Source organism: Neofelis nebulosa, chromosome X, assembly GCF_028018385.1.
Source record: "Neofelis nebulosa isolate mNeoNeb1 chromosome X, mNeoNeb1.pri, whole genome shotgun sequence".
Classification (NCBI taxonomy): domain Eukaryota; kingdom Metazoa; phylum Chordata; class Mammalia; order Carnivora; family Felidae; genus Neofelis; species Neofelis nebulosa.
Window position 1 is genome coordinate 113013996 of NC_080800.1, and position 23933 is coordinate 113037928.

General features: G+C 44.6%; 1 protein-coding gene across 3 annotated transcripts in view; it reads right to left on the reverse strand.

The window, feature by feature from the left end:
* ARHGEF6 (Rac/Cdc42 guanine nucleotide exchange factor 6) overlaps positions 1-6695 on the reverse strand; it is a 103567-nt gene extending 96872 nt beyond the window's left edge. The window contains exons 1-2 of one of the 3 annotated variants that reach the window (XM_058713825.1): positions 6275-6695; positions 5277-5360 (exon numbers count right to left, since the gene is read on the reverse strand). In XM_058713825.1, the coding sequence (XP_058569808.1) occupies positions 5277-5360; positions 6275-6439 (249 nt within the window). In that variant the 5' untranslated portion in view covers positions 6440-6695. The remainder of the gene's footprint in view (positions 1-5276; positions 5361-6274) is intronic. The other 2 variants (XM_058713826.1, XM_058713824.1) reach the window with 2 other exon arrangements.
* Between the last annotated feature and the right edge of the window lie 17238 nt (positions 6696-23933).

Here is a 23933-nt window from a genome sequence, read left to right on the forward strand (position 1 = left end):
AGGAGGAAGTAAAACTATCTGTGTGCGCAGATGACATAATCTTGTACAGGAAAACCACAAGGAATCCAAAAAACTATTCAAACTAATAAATAAGTTACACAAAGTTGAAGGATACAAGATCGATATGCAAAAGCCAATTGCATTTCTACACGCTTGCAGTGAGCAATCCAAATATGAAATTAAGAAAACAATTCCATTTACAACAGCATCAAAAGGAATCAAATACTTTGGAATAGATTGGACCACGGAGGTACAACACGTGCACACTAGAAACTACAGAACAATGTTGAATGACATGTTAAAAAGCCCAAATAAGTGGAAAGACATCCTGTGTCCATGGATTGCAAGACTTAATATTGTTAATGTGGCAATACTCCCAAAGCCATCTACAGATTGTACACAATCCCTATCAAAATGCCAGCTGGGTTGTTGGGTTTTTTTGGGTTTTTGTTTTGTTTTGTTTTGTTTTTCACAAATGGACAGGCTGATCCTAAAATCCATATGGGCACACAAGGGATCCAGAATAGCCAAAATGATTTGGAAAATGGAGAACAAATTTGGAAGGCTCATGCTGATTTGAAAACTTACTACACAGCTACATTAATCGAGTGGGGGAAGGAATGGTCTTTTCAACAAATAGTGTTTCAGAGAATATGGTTGGACCCCTACCTCACACCATATACAAAAAGTAACTCAAAACGAATCGAAGACCTAAAGGAAAGAGCTTAAACTATAACACTCTTAGAAGAAAACATAAGGGTAAATCTTTACGATCTCGCATCAGGCAATGATTTTTTAGATACGACACCCAAAACACAAGCAACAACAACAAAATAGATCAATTTGACTTCATCGAATTTTTTAGAGAATCTTTTCTTTAATGTTTATTTATTTATTTTGAGGGGCGGGGAGGGAGGGCCAGAGAGAGAGGGAGAGAGAATCCCAAGCAGGTTCTGTGCAGGCCTGAACTCAAAAACCATGACGTCATGACCTGAGCAAAAATCAAGAGTCAGACACTTAACTGACTGAGCCCATCCAGGCGCCCCTGACTTCATCAAACTTAAAAAACTTGTGTGTTTCAAAAGATACCATCGGGGTGCCTGGCTGGCTCAGTTGGAAGACCCTGCGCGCCTGGATCTCAGGGTCATGAGTTTAAGCCCAACGTTGGGATGGAGAGTCCTTAAATAAATAAAACTTGAAAAAACAGATACTATCAAAGTCAGGAGGTGCTTCAGCGAGTGCTTTGTTTTTTAGATGTCTCAGCAAACCTCCCTGACCACTTACTAGCTGTGCGATCTTCTAGACACCCTCGGACACTACCGCCATATGAGCACACAAAGACGGAGGTCCCTTGGAGAGGCCTGCTGGACCCCTAGAGATTCAGAAGGCAGCAACTCTTTTTTTTTTTTAACATTTATTTATTTTTGAGACAGAGAGAGAGAGAGCATGAACAGGGGAGGGTCAGAGAGAGAGGGAGACACAGAATCTGAAACAGGCTCCAGGCTCTGAGCTGTCAGCACAGAGCCCGACGCGGGGCTTGAACCCACGGACCACGAGATCGTGACCTGAGCCGAAGTCGGCCGCTTAACCGACTGAGCCACCCAGGCGCCCTTGGAAGGCAGCAACTCTTTAATGGGGCCACCATACCCCACAGCCAGCACTCGAACTGTCATTCTGCTGTATCTCTGGCTTCATTTTTCTGCATTTCCCAGCTGACCATTTCAAACTGGCACTCTCTCTTTCGATAAATAATAATGTGTTCTGGGCAACAGTCAAGCCCTACTCTCCTTGCGTTTTGTACATTAACAGCTTTATGGCATTAATCAAAATCTATTAAGTATGTCCTATACTAGGCACTGTTGCTAGGTAAGGTAGGCCTGAGAGATACTGTAGCTGAAGCGACGAGAGATGCAAACAACTTAAATGTCCGTGGATGGATGGATGGATAAAAAAGATGTGGTATACATACACAATCAAGTATTATTCAGCCACGACAAAAGGAGCGTATCTTGCCACCTGTGACAACACGGATGGCCCCTGGGCACATTACGCTAAGTTAGAGAAGTCACAGAAAGACAAGTAGTGTGTGACCTCACTTACATGTGGAATCTAAAAAAGTCAAACTCGAAAAACTGGGAGTAAAATGGTAGTTACCACGGGATGAAAAGCGATATGGTTTAAGGCACGAACTTGGGGTGCCTGGGTGGCTCAGTCGGTTAAGCGTCCGACTTCAGCTCAGGTCATGATCTCCCGGTTCGTGGGTTCGAGCCCCGCGTCGGGCTCTGTGCCGACCGCTCGGAGCCTGGAGCCTGCTTCGGATTCTTTCTCTCTCTGTCTGTCCCCCCCCATCTGTCTCTCAAAATAAAATAAATAAGCATTTAAAAAAAAAGAAAGATTTGTATCCGAAGTGGGTGAAAATATTTTAAGCATTGGTACTTACAGGAGTAAGCTTTATTTATCAGAAAAATCCACTTTTGTGAAACGACTCATTCTCCAATAATGCCGGCTAGACCCAGGAGGTGTTTCTGTATCATCTAGTATTCTTAGAACTGCAAAGCAGCTCAGGATACCTTCTGGCAGCTTCATAGTGCAGAAATCATTGGCAACCTCACCGTGTTTTTATTTGTCAAATAAAAAAGAAAATACCATGATCTGTTCCGTAGAAGACATTATTCTATAAGATACATACAGTCGTCCCAGGCTCCACTTACCTCAAAAACCGTACACACACACGTGCCCGTGCATACACACGCAGCTAAAATTGGGCAACAGGGACACCTGGAACAAGATATTCTGAGACAAGCGTAGCCTGATGCTGTGGCTAGCTTTAGGAAAAAATCCTGAAGCAAGCCAAGTTTTATCAGGGGCAAAGCGACTTGCATTACTACTAATAATGATAGCTAACACTTGGAGGATAGTTACTATGTACGAGGCACTCTTCTGGGGACATGAATTCATTGGCATCTTACACTGATCCTATGAGATGTGTGCTGCTATCCTTCCCATTTTACAGGTGGGGAGACTAAGGCGTAGTCAAGTAGCATGCCCAAAGCCACAAAACTACTAGTAAGAAGAGAACTGAGATTTGGACCCAAGCAATCCAGCATCGGAGGGCATGATCAACCCACTACTAATAATTCTCCACAAATAACACTGCTAATACATGTCTATACTTCTTATGTCCCTGGTTCTCTGCTGAGGACTGTACATACATTATCTCACAGATCTTTTTCAGGTTGGAGCTCTTAGTTCTAAATTATTATGTAGTATCTCATTTAATCCTTAAAACAGCCCCATGAAGTAGTAATTATTGTGTCCGTTGTACAGATCAAAATCCTGAGGCACATACCCAAAGGGGGGAAAAGCACAAATTCAAAAAGATATGCACCCATATGTTTATTGCAGCATTATTTACAATAGTTAAGATATGGAAGCCACCCAAGTGTCCACTGATAGAAGAATGGACACAGAGGTGTATATGAACCATTAAAAAAAGAATGGGGGTGCCTGGGTGGCTCAGTGGCTCAGTCAGTTAAATGCTCGACTCTTGATTTTTGGCTCAGGTAATGATCTCAGGGTTCATGAGTTCAAGCCCCACTTCGGCTGGTTGGGAGTCTCTCCCTCTCTCTCTGCCCCTCCCCTGCTCGTGCTCTCTCTCTCTCTCCCTCTCAAAATAAACATTTTATTAAAAAAAAAAAAGAACGAAATCTTGCCATTTGTGACAACACGGATGGACCCAGAGGGCATTATGCTAAGTGAAATAAGTGAAGACAAAGAAAGACCATTATCATATTATTTCAGTGATAACGTGGAATCTAAGAAACAAAACAAAGCAGAAACCGACAAATACAGAGAACAAACCGGTGGTTGCCAGAAGGAAGGGGCAGCCCAGGGGGGCTGGGTAAAATAGGTGAAGGCAGTTCAGAGGCACAAACTTCCAGTTATAAAATAAGTAAGTCACGAGGATGGAAAGTACAGCATGGGGAATATAGTCAATAATGAGATAGTAACGTTGTATGGTGTCGAACAGTAGCTATACTTATAGTGATGAGCGCTGTGTAATACACAGAATTGGCAAATCACCATGTTGTACGCCTGAAACAAATACAATATGATATGGCAACTGTACTTCCATTTTCAAAACTACAATCTTTTTTAAATGAATGTATAAGACTTCAGCATCATTTGAATGTACTATAATTTATTTATTTGACTACTCCCCTATTGCTAGATACTGACGTTGTTTCCCTGGTTTTTGCTTCTGCACATAAAGACGTGATACACACATGCACGCGCACACACACACACACACACACGTTGAGGAACAGAAAAGTTAAGTAATTCAACACTCAGGCAAAGTATCACCTCCTTTCCAGCAACGCCCCCATATGTACTGTAAGGATCCATATAACATAACATAATGCGATGTAATTTCATATACAATTTCTACCACAGGCCCACGTTTTCTCAGCTTTCCAAGGCTTCTGTTCTAAAGGGTTAATGGGAGGGGCGCCCGGGTGGCTGGGTCGGTTTAAGGGACCGACTTTTGATTTTGTCTCAGGTCATGATCTCACGGTTCATGGGATCAAGCCCCAAGCTGGGCTCTGTGCTGAGCAGGAAGCCTGCTTTGGGATTCTCTCTCCCTTTCTCTCTGTCCCTCCCCCACTCACACTCTTTCTCCCTCTCTCAAAATAAATAAACATTTTTTTAAATGCCCTTAAAGTGTTAATGGGAAAAAGTGACAATATACTTTCCTCTCTTCCCAGCTCAGGGGGATTATGGTCAAGGCTTGGATGCTGTATTAAAAGATAATCATATTCCGGGGTGCCGGGGTGGCTCAGTCGGCTGAGCGTCCTACTCTTGATTTCGGCTCCAGGCATGATCTCACGGTTCGTGAGTTCGAGCCCCGCGCTGTCAGCACAGAGCCTGCTTGGGATTCCCTGTCCCTCTCTCTGCCCCTCCTCTCCTCTCTCTCAGAATAAATAAATAAACTTGAAAAAAAAACACCCTATTTAAAAAAAAAAAAAAAAAAAAAAATATATATATATATATATATATATATATATATATATATATATATCACATTCTGAGTTTTAGATTTTGTTTTCTTTTGCTTTGGAACTGGTTTCTGGAAAAGACAGACTGACGAGCCACCACTGGAGACCACCAATCTTAACCACGGTTTCCCTAAAGCGCTACCTCTGTTCAAGAGTCAAAGTCAACCAAGCGCTTTTAGTACAACAGCATCTTCCTTAGCAGGGCCTGGGCGGGCTTACCTCCACCTGAAGGCTTGCACATCCTTTCAGGAAGTCACTGATGTTGTTGAGGCAGTCAGCTTCGGTTTGCGGCTCCAAACAGAACTAGAGAAACACAGTCAAGTGTCACTTGGATGCTGGCATCCCATGCCAAGCACGCCACATTCCTCATTTGCTGATAATCAGAGAGGTAGGCTTTTTAAGGCAGGGGCAACACCGCTGTCAATCCAGGAAGAGAACTAACCACCGGAGGAAGTGATGTAAAAGTCTAAACGGTCGGTCCCGTTTCAAATGTCACTAAACCTCTAGTCCCAAACCATCTATCTCTGCGTGCAAACTTTTTCTTCGCCTTCTGCCAAAGTGTGGCGATAGCGAATTAGATCCAGGCTGTTTTCTGAGCTTGGTTCTTGCTTTTAATCTAAAATTATACTTTCCCCTTGGCCGTTTGCAACATTTGGTCATAGTTCTGTATGTTTTACCACCATGTCAGCACTGGTTTTCAAGTTTCAGAAAACTTCTGAGTCAATCAGTTGGCTCACTAAAAATGCAAACTGGTTCAAGGAGGCAAAAGAAGTCACGTTACGCTCACGGTCATGTTCCCTGCCAACCTAAAGAAAGTGACAGGAGGACTTGACCTCTAAACTCACTTAAAGTGCCTACTTTAGAAATTAGCCATCCTCGTGATCATGGGTTCCCAACATTAAAACTTTTGGAGTTTAGAAGAGAGTAAGGTTAGTTTCGCTTTGAACGCATGTTGCCTTCAAAACCTGTATTTGGTTTCTATTGTTTTACCAAAGCTTTCCTGACATTTTGGATTGTTTCTCCCGGTTGCTAAATAGCCTCTGTTTCAATGGATATTTTCTTTCTTTGAGAAAGTAGATCAAAGTAGAAAAACAACAAGACAGAATGCCAAACTCTTAGCGATTAAAAGTAGGAGAGTCCCCGGCAATAGAACACCTCCAGAGTTACATTATTACCGCTCTCTGGCGGTAAGCAATGCCAAAGAGCCTTTCTCTTACCTTTTCTAGAGAGCCAGGCCTAAGTCTGTTGATCAGTTTGCACAGCACTACCCCATTTTTCAGCGAAGACTTCAAGAACTCCTCCGGATCACAGATGGTCTTTTTGGGGGAATCTAAAACCCCCAAGGATATAAGCCATGTCACGAGTTGCTCTTCTGGATTCATTGCTGAGGACTGTCTGCTCTGAACAGCTCTCTGGGGCAGCTGCAAAGACTAAAGCCACATCCGCGATTGCATCTGCTATTGTCTTCCGTTTTTATGAGTTCTCTGCTGGTGCTTGCAGAGCAAAGCATTTAAACAACTTTTCTTAGATAACGGGGGAGCCCACTCAACTTATGGGATCTTAAAGCCACAGAGATCACACGTAAAAGATGTAGAAATCGAATGCATAAAAATCCTGGAGAACGCTGGGCTTCTTTTTCAAAACCTGCAAAACAAATTCACTAGGATTAAAAAGAAGAAGAAACGCACGCAAACACCGCCCCTTCCCCCCCCCCCAAAAAAAAAACCCACAGTGCAAGAAGCTGTAAGGGAAGGAAGTGAAGGAGAGAGTAGGAAGCAAGTGCTCTCAGAAAACAGAAAGGACCTTGGAAATGAGACACCCAAGGGCCAGTCTGGGAGAACACTGTCAATAAATAGTCTAGCCCCGGTGAAAATCTGGCCTCTGTCAGGAGGAAGATGCCAACTGGCTCTGAGGTCAGACAGATCTGAGCCTCGTGGGGAAGGTAAGCTGAGAAAACGTGCCAAGTGAATGAAGATTGTGCCTGCTGTCAGCCATCACGGTGTATACGCAGAAGCTAGAAGAATGGCATTTTACTTTGCAGCCAAAAAAGCTATGTTTAGGGAAATAGGCTAAGGATAACATCTGACATCCTGTTTACTTGCATTCTTTAGCAATTCCTTTTCTGGACCTGGTTCCACTACACAATCCAGCTGCAGTACCCTTAGCAAAGGCTCAGACACAGTCCCATAAGTGGGCCCAAAACACTTGAAAACAGAACTTTGGAGAACAAAAGAGCCCTTGTCCTCTGTCTATACTACAGTCTGGAAAGTGCACGCTTCCCCCAACAAGAAACACTTTGCATTAAAAATCCTGCTCTGAGAAGAGAAAAAAAAAACTGGTCTATAACAGATCTTGTTACCCTCAAACATTGTCACCACCAGTTGAAATAGTCATAGAATTGGGAAACTTACGATAAGGCCTGTGTGAAGAGCATAGTATTTTTTTTTTATATATTAAACATAACTTATCGTCACATTGGTTTCCAGACAACACCCAGTGCTCATCCCAACGGGTGCCCTCCTCCATGCCCATCACCCACCTTCCCCTCGCCCCCACCCCCCATCTAGCACAGCCTTAAACTAGCCAATGCACGGTACTCCCCATCAGTCACCACCCCTCCTCACACAGAGGATCTTCCTAAGCTTCCGAATCCTTCTCAGCACAGCTTTAGACATCTACCACCAAATAACCAGCTTAGATGAGCTGCAAAACTTCCCCTTCTTGCCCTGTCCTAACACTTAACCACGCTTTACTATTATTACTTTTTGATACGTCTCCCCCACCAGAACGTGACCTCCCTAGAGCAGAGAGAGGTCTTGTCCGTCTGGTTTAACACCGTTCTCAGCAGCGCCAGGGGCACAGTAGATGTTCCAAAATGAATGAATGAATGAATGAATGTGCACATAGGTCTTAAGACAAACATGTTTTTTTTTTCCTGGCCAATGATTTTTACTTTTGAGATATAATTGACACATAATAAATCGCACATATTTAAGATGTACGATATAATGAATTTTGACATATGTATATACCTGTGATAGAACCACACACATACAGACTCACACAATCCAGATAAAACTTTCCATCACCCTCAGATGTGGCCTTTGTGCCCTTTCAATCCCCTCTTCCCCCCCTTCCCTTCCCATCTGCTTTCAGTCCCTGTACATTAGTTTGCATTTTCTGGAATCACATATAAATGGAAGCATACAGTATGGTACTTCCTTTTTTTGTTGTTAAGTATATTTATTTATTTATTTATTTATTTTGTGAGAGAGAGAGAGAGAGAGAGTGAGTGAGGGGCGGAGAGAGAGAATCCCAAGCAGGCTCCACGCTGTCAGCACACAGAGCCTGATGTGGGGCCTGATCCCACAACCACTAGATCATGACCTGGGCTGAAATCGGAAGTTGGACGCTCAACCGGCTGACCCACCCAGGCACCCCTGTGGTACTTCCTTTTACCTGGCTTCTTTCACTCAGCAGTATCATTTTCAGATTCATTCATGTTGTTTTGTCTAATAATAGTTTTAAAAGAAGGATTTGGCCTCCAGATGTTTGATCTGATGTAATTATACTTAGAAGCAAAATACGTAGTCAATCAAAAGTTTTTTTTTTAATTTTTTTTTTAACGTTTATTTATTTTTGAGAAGAGAGAGACAGAGCATGAGTGGGGGAGGAGAGAGAAAGAGGGAGACACAGAATCCGAAATGGGTCCCAGGCTCCGAGTTGTCAGCACAGAGCCCGACGCGGGGCTCGAACCCACGGACCGCGAGATCATGACCCGAGCCGAAGTCGGACGCTTGACCGACTGAGCCACCCAGGTGCCCCCCATCAAAGGTTTTAAGTGACGGGGTGCCTGGGTGGCTCAGTCGGTTAAGTGTCTGACCCTTGGTATTGGCTCGGGTCATGATCTCACGGTCCGTGAGTTCGAGCCCCACGTCAGGCTCTGTGCTGACATCTCAGAGCCCGGAGCCTGCTTCGGATTCTGTGTCTCCCTCTCTCTCTCTCTGCCTCTCCCCCACTTGTGCTGTCTCAAAAATGAATAAACGTTAAAAAAAAATTTTTTTTTTAAAAGATCTGCAGGAAGTAAGGTCAGTGTTAACATCTGCTGGGTACCAGTTATACTGTTTACTTTTACACGTTTGAAACGTTCATAATTGATGTTTAAATTTTTGGACCTACCTGGGCACTTCAAAAACAGAGTTGGGAGCCATAGTCCCCAGTACCCTGCTTAAGAAGATCTGCCCTAAGTCACCGGAATCTAAATTACTAAACACCCCACTTGATTCCGACACAGGTACACCAAGGTCACACTTGGAGACACAAGTGGGTTTATAACCTTCCACTCTACCCCAATTTCCACCAACACCTGGGTCACAACCACCCGGTTCCTTGACTTTCCCTACTTGCGATTGATGGGTTACCTCCAGCCCTTCTGTGAAAACGGACCTGGGCCTTTACATCATTTTTACTTTGCCAGCTGGCACAAGAGGAAGTTTTATCGGTAGCGGTAGCCGGTGATAGACATTGCAGAAGAAGGGGTTTTACTTCCTGTTTCCTGTGTGTTCGCTCCACAGGCTCTTGCCGGGTTTCCAGCTTTCCGAGTGCTCCCCTTCTGCATCCGAGTGCTCCCCTTCTATGACACTGGCTCCCTCCAGTGCACAGTGGGGAGCAGGTTCTCCTGGCAGCCAATTTGGGGGGGGGGGGCGGTTTCTAAAGCAAGGTGCCTTTGGTGAGACACCTCCCCCATGAATAGGAAACAAGCACCGTAAAGGGCACATTTTCAGCAAGTTCTAGAGGGCAGATGTCCAGCAAGTTCCATCGACTCAGCCCCATGGCAGCTTCTATAACAAGGCCTGGATTTCGGCTGCATTTTTTTCGAGTTCCCTTTACTTCTTACTAGCCAATCCCTCATTACTCCAATCCCCTATTACTGTTCACAGTCCTGTTCAAAGCTTGCTGTGGTTTCTCTGTCCTGATTGGACCCAGACTGACACGCCTCTTCACCTTCAATGAACACTCTTCCGTGTTAGCCAACCGCTTGTACTTTGTCATCACAGATTTCTCCGCTTCCTAAATCGTGAATTCAAACATCACCTGTCTCTAACCACAACCTACCATCTTTCCAGCTGCTTGTTTGGTTTCTCCCACTACAACTAGCCCTTAACCTTGTAGGGATCTTCAAAGCACCGTTTTCCAAAATGATTATACCATTTCAATAATCAGGGTCTGATTTCCCATTGCTCCATATCACAGCTAATACTTGATATTTCCGACGTTTTTTTATGTTTGTGGCTGTGAAATTTACTTTTCTATGATTACTAATAAGGTTAAAGCATTTTATCATATGTTGATTGATAATATTTCCTCTTCTGTCAAATACTTGCTCATTGCCATCATCCACTTTTCTACTGGGTTGTCTGTTATTACTGTCTTGTAAAAGTTTGTTATACATAATGGATACTAAACCAATGCTAGTTATATGTGTTTGTACATAGCTTCTTCTTTTTTAAGTTTATTTATTTATTTTGAGAGAGAAAGAGAGAGAGTGGGGAAGGGGCAGAGAGAGGGAGACAGAATCCCAAGGAGGCCCCGTTCTATCAGCGCAGAGCCTGACATGGGGTTCGAACCCACGAACCGTGAGATCATGACCTGAGCTGAAGTCGGACGCTCAACCCTCTGAGCCACCCAGGCGCCCCCGTGTATATCTTCCTGTACTCTTGTCTTTCTTCGCGGTGTAACATGTGGTGTATTTTAGGAAACAGAAGTTCTTGATTTTTAAAAATAAGATACTTTATCTCAGTCTCGGGTGAAATAAATCCAGAATTGGGCAGCCCAAGGCCAGCATGCAGCTTCATAGTCACCAGAGACCCAAGACTCTGCTCTCTCACTACCTCACCATCCTTAACTTCCCACCTCATAGTTCAAAACGACTGTTTATGTGAACGTGGACTAGGCAATGATTTCTTAGATATCAGACCAAGGCCACAAGCAACAAAAGAAAAGATAAGTTGGGTCTTCATTAAAATTGAAAATATTGTGCTTCAAAGGACACCATCAAGAAAGTGAAAAGACAACTCCAGATTGAGAGAAAACGTTTGCAATCATATATCTCATTAGGGACTTGTATGCAGAATATATAAAGAACGCTTATAACTCAATAATAAAAAGACAAATAACTAAAAATAGGCAAATTATCTGAATAAACGTTTCTCCAAAAGAGATACACGAACAGCTAATAAGCTCAAGAAAAGATGCTCAAAATCATTAGCATTCAGCGAAATGCAAATCAAAACTGCAGTGAGGGGCACCTGGGTGGCTCAGTCGGTTCAGCATCGGACTCTTGGTTTCGGTTCGGGTCATGATCTCACGGTTCCTGAGTTCCAGCCCCACCTTGGGTGAGCTCAAGTCCCGCTTCAGGCTCCTCGCTGACAGCTTGGTACCTGGGTAGGATTCTCTCTCACTCCCTCTCTCTCTGTCCCTCGCTCACTCATGACCTCTCTCTCTCAAAAATAAATACATAAATAAATTAATTAATTTTTAAAACCCCCCAATGACATTGAACTTCATACCCATTAGGATAGCCATAATCAAAAAGACAGATCGTGGGGCACCTGGCTGGCTCAGTCAGAAGAGCATGCGACTCTTGATCTCGGGGTCATAAGTTCGAGCCCCACGCTGGGTGTAAAGATTACTAAAAAGAAAAATTTGGGGGGCACCTGAGTGGTTCAGTTAAGCTGCGGACTCTTGATTTCAGCTCAGGTCACGATCTCGAGGTTCATGGGATCCAGCCCCACGTCCGGCTCCCTGCTGGCAGTGCACGGAGCCTGCTTCTGATTCTCTCTGTCCCTCTCTCTCTGCCCCTCCCCCACTCATGCTCCCTCTCTCTCAATAATAAATGAATAACCATAAACAATGTTTTAAAAGGAACCCCAAACACGTGAAGTTTAAAACAAATTTTTTTTTAATTAAAAAAAAACAAACAAAAAACCTGAAACGATAGGCGTGCCTGAGTGGCTCAGTTGGTTAAGTGTCCAACTCTTGATTTCAGCTCAGGTCATGACCCCGTGGTTCATGAGATCAAGCCCCACGTCGGGCTCCGTGCTGACAGTGTGGAGCCTGCTTGGGGTTCTCTCTCTCCCCCTCTCTCTGCCCCTCCCTTGCTTGTGCTCTCTTTTTCTCGAAATGAATAAATAAACTCAAAAAAATAAAAAATAAAATTTAAAAACCTGAATCGACAGACAATAACTCGTGTTGGTAAGGATGTGGAGAAATTAGAACCCTCATACATTGTTGGTGGGAATGTCAAATAGCCGAGCTGCTGTGGTAAACAGTTTTGCAGTGCCTCACAATGTTGACACGGTCACACTATGACCCAGCAACTCCTCTCTGAGAAAAATAAAAACGTGTGTGCGCCTACGAACTTGTACACAAATAATCACAGCAAAAAGTTTAAACAACCCAAATATCCATCACTTGATGAATGGATAAGTAACGTTACAATCAAATATTACTCGTGACAATGAATGAATAAGCCTCGAAAACATTGTACTAACTGCCAGGAGACAGATACAAAAGGTCACACATTGTGTGATTCCGCTTATACGGAATGGTCAGTATAGGCAAGTCCGAATGGACAGAAAGTAGGACAGCAGTTGCCCGGGACTGGGGTGGGGGGTGGAGGGGAAATTGGGAGTGACTGCTAAGGGATATGAGGGTTTCTTTGGGGAAGCGGTGAGGAAAATGTTAATGTTGTAAACTCGATTTGGTGATGGTTGCACAACTCTGAATATGCTGGAAGCCATTAAACTGTATGCTTAGAATAAGTGAGTTATATACTCTCTGAATTATGTCTCAATAAAGCTGTTATTTTTTAAATTTTTTTAATGTTTATTTATTCATTTTGAGAGAGAGAAAGAGCACGAGCAGGGGAGGTGCAGAGAGAGAGAGAGAGAGAGAGAGAGAGAGAGAGAGAATCCCAAGCTGTCAGCGTGGAGCCTGATGTGGGGCTTGAACTCACGAATGGTGAGATCATGACCTGAGCCAAAATCAAGAGTGAGATGCTCAACTGACTGAGCCACCAGGCGGCCCCAAAGCATTATTTTTTATTTTTTTAAGTTTACTTATTTATTTTGAAAGAGAGAGAGAACACACACGAGCAAGCAGGGGAGGGGCAGAGAGAGAGAGAAAGAGAGAGAGAATCCCAAGCAGCCTCCGTGCTCACAGCAACTCAGGGCTCAGTCTCACAAACCGTGAGATCATGACCTGAGCCGAAACCAAAAATCGGACGCTTAACCAACTGAGCTGCTCAGGTGCCCCAAAGCTATTATTTTTTTAAAGGCAATTGTGAGTTAAAAAAAAAAAATAGGCTGCTTGAACTCCAACCATGTCTGCATTTCAGCCACCAGGAAGAAAGAAGGGGAAATTAAAACGATACACACACACACACACACACACACACACACACACCATTTACTAGGAAAAATTTATAACATACTGAAAAATTGAAAGAATAGTATGATGACCTCCTTTGTACCCAGCATCCAAATTTAATAATTAGTAACATTCTGCCATATTTCACTTGCCTCCATAGGTGCAGTGGCTATATTTTTAAAAATAAACTATGTGCAAGCACACCGAAGGCATCATATCACTTCAGCCTCTCCTAAAATTAAGGGCATTTTCAATGTAACCAAAGGTCTATTATCACAACGAAGAAAATTAACAGTTCACGAATGCCTTCTAATTTTCAGTCCATATTAAGATTTCTCCACGTGTCCCAAAAAATGTCTTTTAGAGATTTTTTTTTCCCCCAAAGCAGCATCCAATCAATTTGCCCTTCTTTGGGGTCGTAGTACTGAATTCATTTTGAGGCAAAACAATCTGAGTGACCCTCGGGGTCTTCATCCTTTGTTTCCCTTCTCTTGGGGACCAACGTTCTGCACTGCTTGTTGTCTCAGTATTTCGAAAGAGCTCATTCATATACTTTGTCCAGTTTACTAGTTGTTTATGTTAGGGGGAAAAGTCCATACCACAAAATCTTTTACGGGTAGAAGCAGACATTGGCTTAGTCTACTTTTTTTGCAATATGTATTTATTTTTGAGAGAGCGCAAGTGGGGAAAGGAGAGAAGGAGGGGAACAGAAGATCCAAAGCCGGGTCTGTGCTCAGCACAAATCCCGACGTGGGGCTCGAACTCACGAACCGCGAGATCGTGATCTGAGCTGAGGACGGATGCTCAACCGACTGAGCCACCCGGTGCCCGAAGTCTACTTTTAATTATTCTTCTACAGCATGCGACAAATGAGACCCAATACAGTTCATTGTTGTTACGAGGGCTCTTTAGATAGTCAGAATATTGACCTTTTGGTATATATGTTTTAAATTTCGGCTCACGTCATGATCTCACAGTTCATGGGTTCGAGCCCCACGTCAGGCTCCGCGCTGTCTCTGCACTGGCAGCGCAGAGCCTGCTCGCGATCCTCTCTCTCTCCCTCTCTCTCTGCCCCTTCCCTGCTCGCTGTCTGCCTCAAAAATATATATATATTTAAAAATAAAAAAAAACAATCTCTCTCAACACTCAACAGTTAAAAAGAATCCAATAGAAAATGGGCAAAAGACACACACAGATATTTCATGAAATAGAATACATAGGTGATAAATAAACACATGGAAAGATGATCAGTATCATTGGGCAATGAAAATTAAAACCACAGTCAGAGATCACTGCACACATATCAGAAGAGCTAGAATAAAAAACATTGACAACACCAAATGCTGCCGAGGATGCAGAGAAACTAGATCCTAACTCATACGTTGCCGGCGGGAAGGTAAAATGTTATGACCGCTCCAGAAAGTAGTTTGCAGTTTTTCAATGAACTAGACAGGTTATTGCCATACAACCCAGCAATTGCACCCTCGGGCATTATCTAGGGATATCAGATCTGACTTCTGCACTTTGTATCTGTAGATGCCAGCTTTCTGTTGGTCTGTTAATTCAATGTTTGGCTTTTCTGCATCAACCTTCCAATCAAACCAGTTAACGAAACATTCCTGTTTTAGATTTAGAGCTTGAGTATGTATGTAGACGCATACCGGCCACGTCTACTTTGCTGTGATCAAGAATTACTGGGGCGCCTGGGTGGCGCAGTCGGTTAAGCGTCCGACTTCAGCCAGGTCACGATCTCGCGGTCCGTGAGTTCGAGCCCCGCGTCGGGCTCTGGGCTGATGGCTCGGAGCCTGGAGCCTGTTTCCGATTCTGTGTCTCCCTCTCTCTCTGCCCCTCCCCCGTTCATGCTCTGTCTCTCTCTGTCCCAAAAATAAATTAAAAAAAAAAAAAAAAGAATTACTAAGAAAGACGGCCCCGCTTGTACTGTGCCAATAATCAGATTGCTGGATTTATAAACCCAGATCGTGTCCATACCAAGAGCGCAGAAGGAAAAGGCAGTGTAACAACGCTCGTCTTCTTAGTAAATATGATTTAAAAAAAAAATTTTTTTTAATGTTTGTTTATTTTTTGAGAGAGAGTGACAGAGACACAGAATCCGAAGCAGGCTCCAGGCTCTGAGCTGTGAGCACAGAACCCGATGCGGGGCTCGAACCCACAGACCGTGAGATCATGACCTGAGCCGAAGTCAGACGCTTAACCGACTGAGCCACCCAGGCACCCCAGTAAATGTTATATGGGTGATCAGCAGCATTTGAAAGTGTCCCTTTCAGGGGTGCCTGGCTGGCTCAGTCAGAAAAGCGTGCAACTCTTGAGCTCGGGGTCGAGGGTTCAGGCCCCACGCTGGGTGTACAGATTACTTAAAAATAAAACCTTAGGGGCGCCTGGGTGGCTTCGGCGTCTGACTCTTGATTTCGGCTCAGGTCACAATCCCATGGTTCGAAGCACGAGCTCCACGCCGGGCTCTGCGCTGACAGTGCGGAGCCTGCTTGGGATTCCCTCTCTGTCTCTGTCTCCCTCTCTCTCAAAACAAATAAATAAACTTAAAAATTAAATTAAATTAAAAAAAAAAAAGAAAAAGACAATGCACAGACCCGCCAAAAAACTAAGTTCAAAGGGAGCGCCCCTGCTTGCTTCCAGGGGCCACTTTAATTTTTAATAAGTCTCTAGGTCATTTTAACCTGGTAGATTGCTGAAGCTTGGCCAAGGAATTTGATGCATTTGATCTGCGTATCTAGAGGACTGAGGCTTACAGGAACCTGCAAACGTCAGCAAACGTAATTCCTGGACAACAAGAGAAATAAAATGACGTCCTCTGTCCCACTCAATACGCTGCAGGATCCCCAAAGTGGGAGTTACGTGCATTAAAAGAGCCTTTCCCACTGTCTGCAACATCAGCTTTTCAAGTGGGAAAAAATTCAGGCCACCTAAAGGCCATACATACCATAATGAGAAAAAATCTCTTACCTTCTGCAAGCATTAGTTCCATGAAATCCAACTGCCACCAGGCTCCTGGTAAATCTGGTTAGGGAGATCTTTCTGGGCTTAGCTTGGGAGTGGCCTGGAAAGAATTCTGCTGATAGGGCTGCCTGGGTGGCTCAGTCAGTTAAGTGTCTGACTCTTGGTTTTGATTCAGGTCATGATCTCACAGCTCTTGAGTTCGAGCCCCACGTCGGGCTCTGTGCTGACAGCTCGGAGCCTGGAGCCTGCTTCAGATTCTGTGTCTCCCGCTCTCTGTGCCCCTCCCCTGCTTGCTCTCTCTCTCTCTCTCTCTCTCTCTCTCTCAAAATAAACAAACATTAAATTTAACAAAATTATTTTAATATTTTTAATATGTATTTATTTTTGAGAGAGACAGAGACAGAATGCGAGTGGGTTAGGGGCAGACAGAGAGGGAGACACAGAATCCAAAGCAGGCTCCAGGCCCCGAGCTGTCAGCACAGAGCCCGACGCGGGGCTCGAACTCAAGAGCCGCGAGATCATGACCTGAGCCGACGTCGGACGCTCAACCGACCAAGCCACCCAGGCTCCCCTTAACAAAATTATTTTTAAAAGAAGTGTCGTCAGGTAATTCCCATAGCCCAGTCAAATTCAGCTTCTTTCTCAATCCGTTTGCCCCTTTCCCTTGGTGAAGTACATGATTTATTTTGCCCATTTTTTTTTTTTAAGTTAACACAAGTTTCTTCCTGTAGGAAGTTATCCACGAGATGTTGTTTTCTGTGAGATATGCTTTCGCTCAACAAAGTAAAAATGCTCTATTTTTTTTTTCAGTCGCGCTGTTGCACGACCGACACCAAAGGCAGATCTGGTATTAGTAGATTTTATAGGTCGATTCTAAGTCCAGAACTAAAAATGGCAGCTGTAGTGTAACTAACTGGTATTAACTTGTCGGCCTTGCGCAGGTTTAATTCCAGACCAAACATGAGTTTCCGGGCCGTATGTTAGGTCATCGCAGCAGAGGAGGCCTTAAGCGGGCTGCTTTTAGCCACAGCACCTTACCCATTGGTAAATATTATTACATCTGCATTTGGAACAAGAACATCATATAAATCAGGTCAGAGTTTTCAAAATTTGGACGCCTCAAAGCTGGGAGAGAGCTGGCAGCTTCAGTTGTCCAGAAGTCTCTTCAGATTCTAGGCACCACACAAGGAGGTCTGGTGGATTATCATGCAATTGTTGCATCCGAGGTTTTACACACTCTGCCAAGCCTGGAATCCACTGTCTACGGTATTGTGCTGGTCTCAAAATTGTCTAAGTTTTTTTTCTTTTAGGAGGCTGTTTGAGCTACAAAACAGGTGGCCTCCTAGACTGTCACACTCTGTGGCTTACGGCTGACAACAGACGCCTTAAATATTCCACCTCAGATAAGCAATACTGAGACTTGTCTAGTGAGGCCTTTTGCCCTTGTAAAGCAAAGAAGGAGAACCAAGCCAATGCATCAACCAGTTTTCCATTGTTCTTTGGCTTCTAAGGCTGCCAGCAAACCATCTACATTTTGAAAATTGTAGATCCCTCCTAGTGGAACAAATTTCTCTAAGTTTTCCTGTCAATGATGAGAAAAAACAGTAGGGAGTCTCAAAACCCTTGAGGAATTCTTTGTCATAAATCCCAGACTCCCCCATAAGCAAAAGCAAACAAGATTTCGGATCCACCTGCTACTGGAACAGAAAGAGGAAGGAAGGGAAGGAGGAAGGAAAGAAAGAAGGGAGGGAGGGAGGGAGGGAAGAAGGGAGGCAGGAAGGAAGGAAGGGAGGGAGACAGGGAAGAAGGAAGGAAGGAATGGAGGGAGGGAGGGAGGGAGGGAGGAAGGAAGGCAGGAAGGGAGGGAGGCAGGGAAGAAGGAAGGAAGGGAGGGAGGGAGGGATGTGAGCCAGGACTGTAGGCCTGACCCACAGGTATATAATGAGATGACTCATAAAACATTGTGTCCTAGGGGCAAGATATAAGAACAGCCAACAAGGGTATTGCTTTATACACGTATAAATATATATAAATATATTTATTTAATAAAAATTAGATAAGCAGATGTCTGAGGTGGCTATAGTTGAATGTTTGTGTCCCCCTCAAAATCCGTATGTTGAAACCTAATCCCCAATGTGAGGGTGTTTGGAGGGAGGGCCTTATAAAAGAAGCCCAGAGAGCTCCTTCGCCCCTGCTGTCGTGTGAAGTTAGAGTGAAAAGATGGCTGCCTGTGAACCAGGAAGCAGATTCACAACAGACAATGAATCTGCCATCACCTTGATCTTGGATTTCCCAGCCTCCAGAACCATGAGAAATAAATGTTTAGTTTATAAGCCACCCGGTCTCTCGTGTTTTGTTCCAGACGCCCAAACAGACTAAAACAGAAGTCAACTGCCCCAATGGGAAGTCACACCCCCATTCCGGAACTAAGCCAGTTTGCAGACCCCAGAACCCATAAAGTAAAGGAGAGGCCAGGTTCCCACGAGGAAGCACGGTACGACATGACAAATACATCGGTAGCGATTTCCCCTGTCCTTCTCCAAAAGCATCTGTGACCATTTACTCAGCCAGGGAAAGGGGAATATGCACAGAACTCTTGAGGTCTCCTGGAACCAGGAAGTGAAGGAGACACTGATACTGAGCCCAAAGTGGGTAGAGAGAGGGTTTACAGTGGTCAGGTAATAATAAGGAGGATAAGGAGTATTGGCTCAGGTCTCACAGTAGGTCCAGTAGTCATTTACGTGGCTCCCAGATGAATAATGGATGAATATATTAGCAGTTACCAGAATCCTTATATATCAGCTCATTGATCTACAGATTAAGAGCTATCATAATAGGAAAGGTCCTGTGGAAGCCCCCGAAACCTTTCCCCTCACAAAAAGTCCCCCAATGACCAAGAGAGTAAATAAAAACCAGTATCACATCCCTGGGCAGGGGTGGCAGGAATGGCAAAAATTAGTGTCACCCTCAAAACATACAATGATGCAAGAGTCACGGTCCCCATCACATCCCCATTTTATCAGTCTGGCATCTGCCCGATAACAGTCCCAGTAATGGGGCGCCTGGGGGGCTCAGGTGGTTGAGTGTCCAACTCTTGATTTCGGCTCAGGTCATGACCTCAGGGTCGTGAGATCAAGCCCCGTGTAGGGCTCAGTGCTGGGCTGGGTGTGGAGCCTGCTTAGGATTCTCTCTCTCCCTCTTCCTCTCTCTCTCTCTCTCAAAAAAAAAAATAATAATAATAATACTCCCAATTACATTTACTGAGCTGGATATGGTATCTTTACTAGAGCAGATTAACACAGCCTCTGGCAAGTGGCAGGTGGCTACAGATTTGGGAAAATATACTCTTTCATACCCACCAGGAAGAAAAATCAAAAACAGTTTCCAATTGCATGGAACAGACACCAATATATATTCACAATCTTACCCCAGGGCTATGTAATTTCTCCTGTTCTCTCTCATAATAAAGCACAAAGGTACCTGAGCCATCTGGATATTTCACAGAACACCATAATGATCCCTCAGATTGATGGTATCATGTTAATTCGATCTGATGAGTAAAAAGCAAAAGTACTCTAGACAGAGATAAACCCCACAAAGATTCAGGCAGGGATAAGCCACATGAGTGAAGTTTTTAGAGATCTAGGGTCTAGGGAAAGCTGAGGCATTTGCTCCAAAGCGATTTTGAACTTTGAATCTCCTACCTCTAAGAAAGAATATAAAAGTGGATCTCTTCGGGTCTGGAAGCAGCACGTTCCAATGCTTGGGAACACTGCACCGGTCCGTTTCGTGAGCGGCGTAGAAGGCAACTTGTTTGGAACGAGGCTCAGAGCAAGAAAGGGCTCTGTAGCAAGTTCAAGCTGTAGTAAATGCAAACCTGCCACTTTGGTCATATGATCCAGAAAGTTCCATAATACTTGAGGTATCTGGGGGGTGGGGGTTATGTTTATGTATTTATTTTTTTCAGTAATCTCTACACCCAAAGTGGGGCTTGAACTCAAGAGTTGCATGCTCTTCTGACTGAGCCAACCCGGTGCCCCAAAAGGTATCTGTGGCTTAAAAAAATGCTGACAGGGGCACCTGGGTGGCTGAGTCGGTTAAGCGTCCCACTTCAGCTCAGGTCATGATCTCCCGGTTCGTGAGTTCAAGCCCCGCGTCGGGCTCTGGGCGGACATCTCGGAGCCTGGAGCCTGCTTCGGATTCTGTGTCTCCCTCTCTCTCTCTGCCCCTCCCCTGCTCATGCTCGGTCTCTCTCTGTCTCAAAAATAAATAAAACATTTAAAACGCTTAAAAATAAATAAATAAATAAATAAATAGATAGATAGATAGATAGATAGATAAATACTGGCAAGCCCAAAAAGGAGCAGGGCAGTGCAGATCCTCAGGGTTCTGGAGCAAGGCCAGGCCATCCAGAAGCAGAGAACTATGTATCATTTGAAAAGGAGCTCCTGACATGCCAAGGGCCCTGGTAGAGATCTGAGCACCGACCTTGGGACATCAAGTGACATCATGTTCCCAGAACTGCCCATCACGAGCTGGGTTCTGTGAGATCTACCCAGTTTGGACAGACCCAACAGCAATCCACTGGCAGATAAAGTGATACATGTAGCAGGATTAGGCTCAAGCAGGCCCAGGGGACACAAGCAAGCTGCAGGAGCAGGTGGTCCAGACACCTATGTCACCTGCCACTGTCGTGCTGGTACCTCTCCCTCGACTCACACCTAGGGGCATACGGACCGTCTGACGTAAAAAGGAAAGGGCTCAAACTTGGCTCATGGTTGGGTAGGCTCAGTTTGGGCACAGGCTGAAGATGTGCACCCCACCCCCCTCCCCATGGCCACACTCGAGGATTTCTACGAAAGACACGAGCAGAGCTTTCGGTGGTATCCTTGGTCATCCACTTTGTGCGGAAGAAGCGTCCTGGGGTTACAACACGTATTGGTTCATGGCCACAGGGAATGGTTAGCTTGGTTGGTCGGGGGCTTCAAAGGGAAAGATGGGAAGATTGGGGTCAGGGAGGTCTGAGGAAGAGGCATACGGGTGGACTTAGGGGAATGGGCACAACGTGACGGGTTTTGTCTTTTCACGTTAACACCCACCAGAGAGCAGAAGAAGCACTAAATGGCCAGGGAGACATGATGGCCTGGCCGGTTGGTATCGGCCACAGCGGCAGAGATAGAGGCTACGCACGGGCCCAACAGCACTGTCTTCCTCTTACAGGGCTCATCTGCACATGGCCGCGGCCAAATATCTGACCTTCCAGCAACAGAGACCAACACTAAGTCCCCAAAATGGCACCATCCCTTGAGGATAGCAACGAGTTGCTTGGTCCCAAGATGATTATATTTGACCCCATCCCGTTGGAAAGGTCAGTGGTTCCTTCCGACAGAGACTGACCCGTGTGCCAAGTATGGACTTGCCTTACCTGCCCACAAAGAAGGCTTCAGCTGGCACCACTATCTACGGGTTCGCAGAACATCTGATCTATCAACATACACCAAATTTCTAGTCCTCCACTCACAATTCAGCATGTCGGTCCTCCTCCCGTGGCGGGGGCGGGCGGGGAGTAAGTGAGGGGCACAGAAGCTTGGAGTGTTACCTCAGTAGATGTCCCTCAACCTGAAAACTGGGGGAATACGTGACCCGCCTTGTCCCAGGGTGGGTTTCCCAGCAGCAGATGCTGAGATGAGAATTCCCGTACATGCAATTAATTTAAAGACGTGCTCCCAGGAGAACCTGATACGAGAATGGAGGAAGCAGAACAAGAAAGGGGAAGAAGCTAAACACGTGGGTAATTTCTGGCAGCATCTTGCGGAAGGTTGTCGCTTCGGCATGATCCGATAGGGGAGCTCTGAGTGTCAACTCTGCCTTGCCTGAGAGTTTGTCTCTGCTTGAGCCAAAGGAACCGAGCTTTCCTACCCGCACATCAGTCAGTCATCGGGTAAAGACTGTCCACGGCTTGCAGGTGGGGAGGAAGAGGGGTGTGCAAGGGTGAATGTGAACTCACGCGCACTATCAGCCCTCTGCGTGCACGAGCCAAGCAGCTCCAGCGGGCCTCACAGACACCCCCACAAGTGTGTCTTTACCTGGGCATCCCTTAGCCCCGTCCAGCTGACACATAAAATGAACCATCACAGGTACCCTGTGGGTTGGAGCAATTAGCACTTACCTTCTAAGTTCTCAAACGTAGGAGCGTCCGGTTGTTCCTGACACTCCCTTTTGTATCCTTTCAGGGTCTGGAGATTCCGTAGTGATTTTCCTGTTTGGCTCCCGATATTGGTAGTTGTGTCTTCTCTTGTGATCAGTCAAACTTGTTAGAGATTTATCGAGGTTATTGATTTTTTAGAAGAATCATGTCTAAAATCACTTATTTCTCTACTGCTTTCCCTTTTTCAGTGTCAGTGATTTCTGTTCAGATTTTTATTAGCTCCTTCCTTCTTGTTTCTTTGGTTTCATTTTGCTTTCTGTTTTCTGGTTGCTTAAAGAAGGAAACTTAGGTTATGGATTTGGGAACTTTCCTCTTTCCTAACGTAAACAGCATTTAGTGTTAAAAAGTTCCCTTTCATGGGATTGTAGAATGGTTGTAGCCACTGGGGAAAAGAATTTTGTATTAACTCAAAATGGTAAAAAAACTAGTTACTATATGACCAGATACTATATGATCTGGGTGTCTATACCCAGGAGAACCGAAAAATGTTCACACAAAAAGCGGCACAGGAATATTCACAGCCGCATTATTCATGATAACCAAAAAAGGCGCAAACTACTCAAACGTCCACCAGTTGTTGAATGGATAAACGAAATGTGTTATATCCAAACAATATAACTATTAGTTGATTCATAAAAGGAACGAAGCACTGGGGCGTCTGGGTGGCTCAGTTGGCTGAGGGTCCGACTCTTGATTTTGGCTCAGGTCATGATCCCGGGGTTATGGGATGGAGTCCCACATCCGGCTCCACACTGAGTGCTTGAGACCTTCTCTCTCCCCCACTTTGTGCCCCTCTCCCCCCACTCACTCTCTCCTTCTCTAAAATCAAAAGGAACGAAGCACTAACACAGGCTACAACAGGGATGAACTTTGGAAACATGTTAAGTGAAAGAACCCAGTCACAAAAAGCCACATATCGTAAGATTTCATTTACATGCAAGAATACGCAAACCCATAGAAACAGAAAGCAGATTATTTATTTCTAGGGGCAGGGAGGAACAGAAGGAATGGGAAGTAACTGCAAACAGTTACAGGGTTTCTTTTTGGGGTGATGAAAATAAATTAGTGGTGATGGTTGCACAACCCTGAATATACTCAAAACCACGGAACTGTAAAGGATAAATTATATCTCAATGAGGCTAGTATATAAAAAACATTTCCCCTCCAGCACCGCTTTACATGAGTCCCACATATTTTGATATGTTGGATTTTCATTTTCATTTAATTCTATGTATTTTAAAATTTTCCTTTGAGACTGTCTCTTT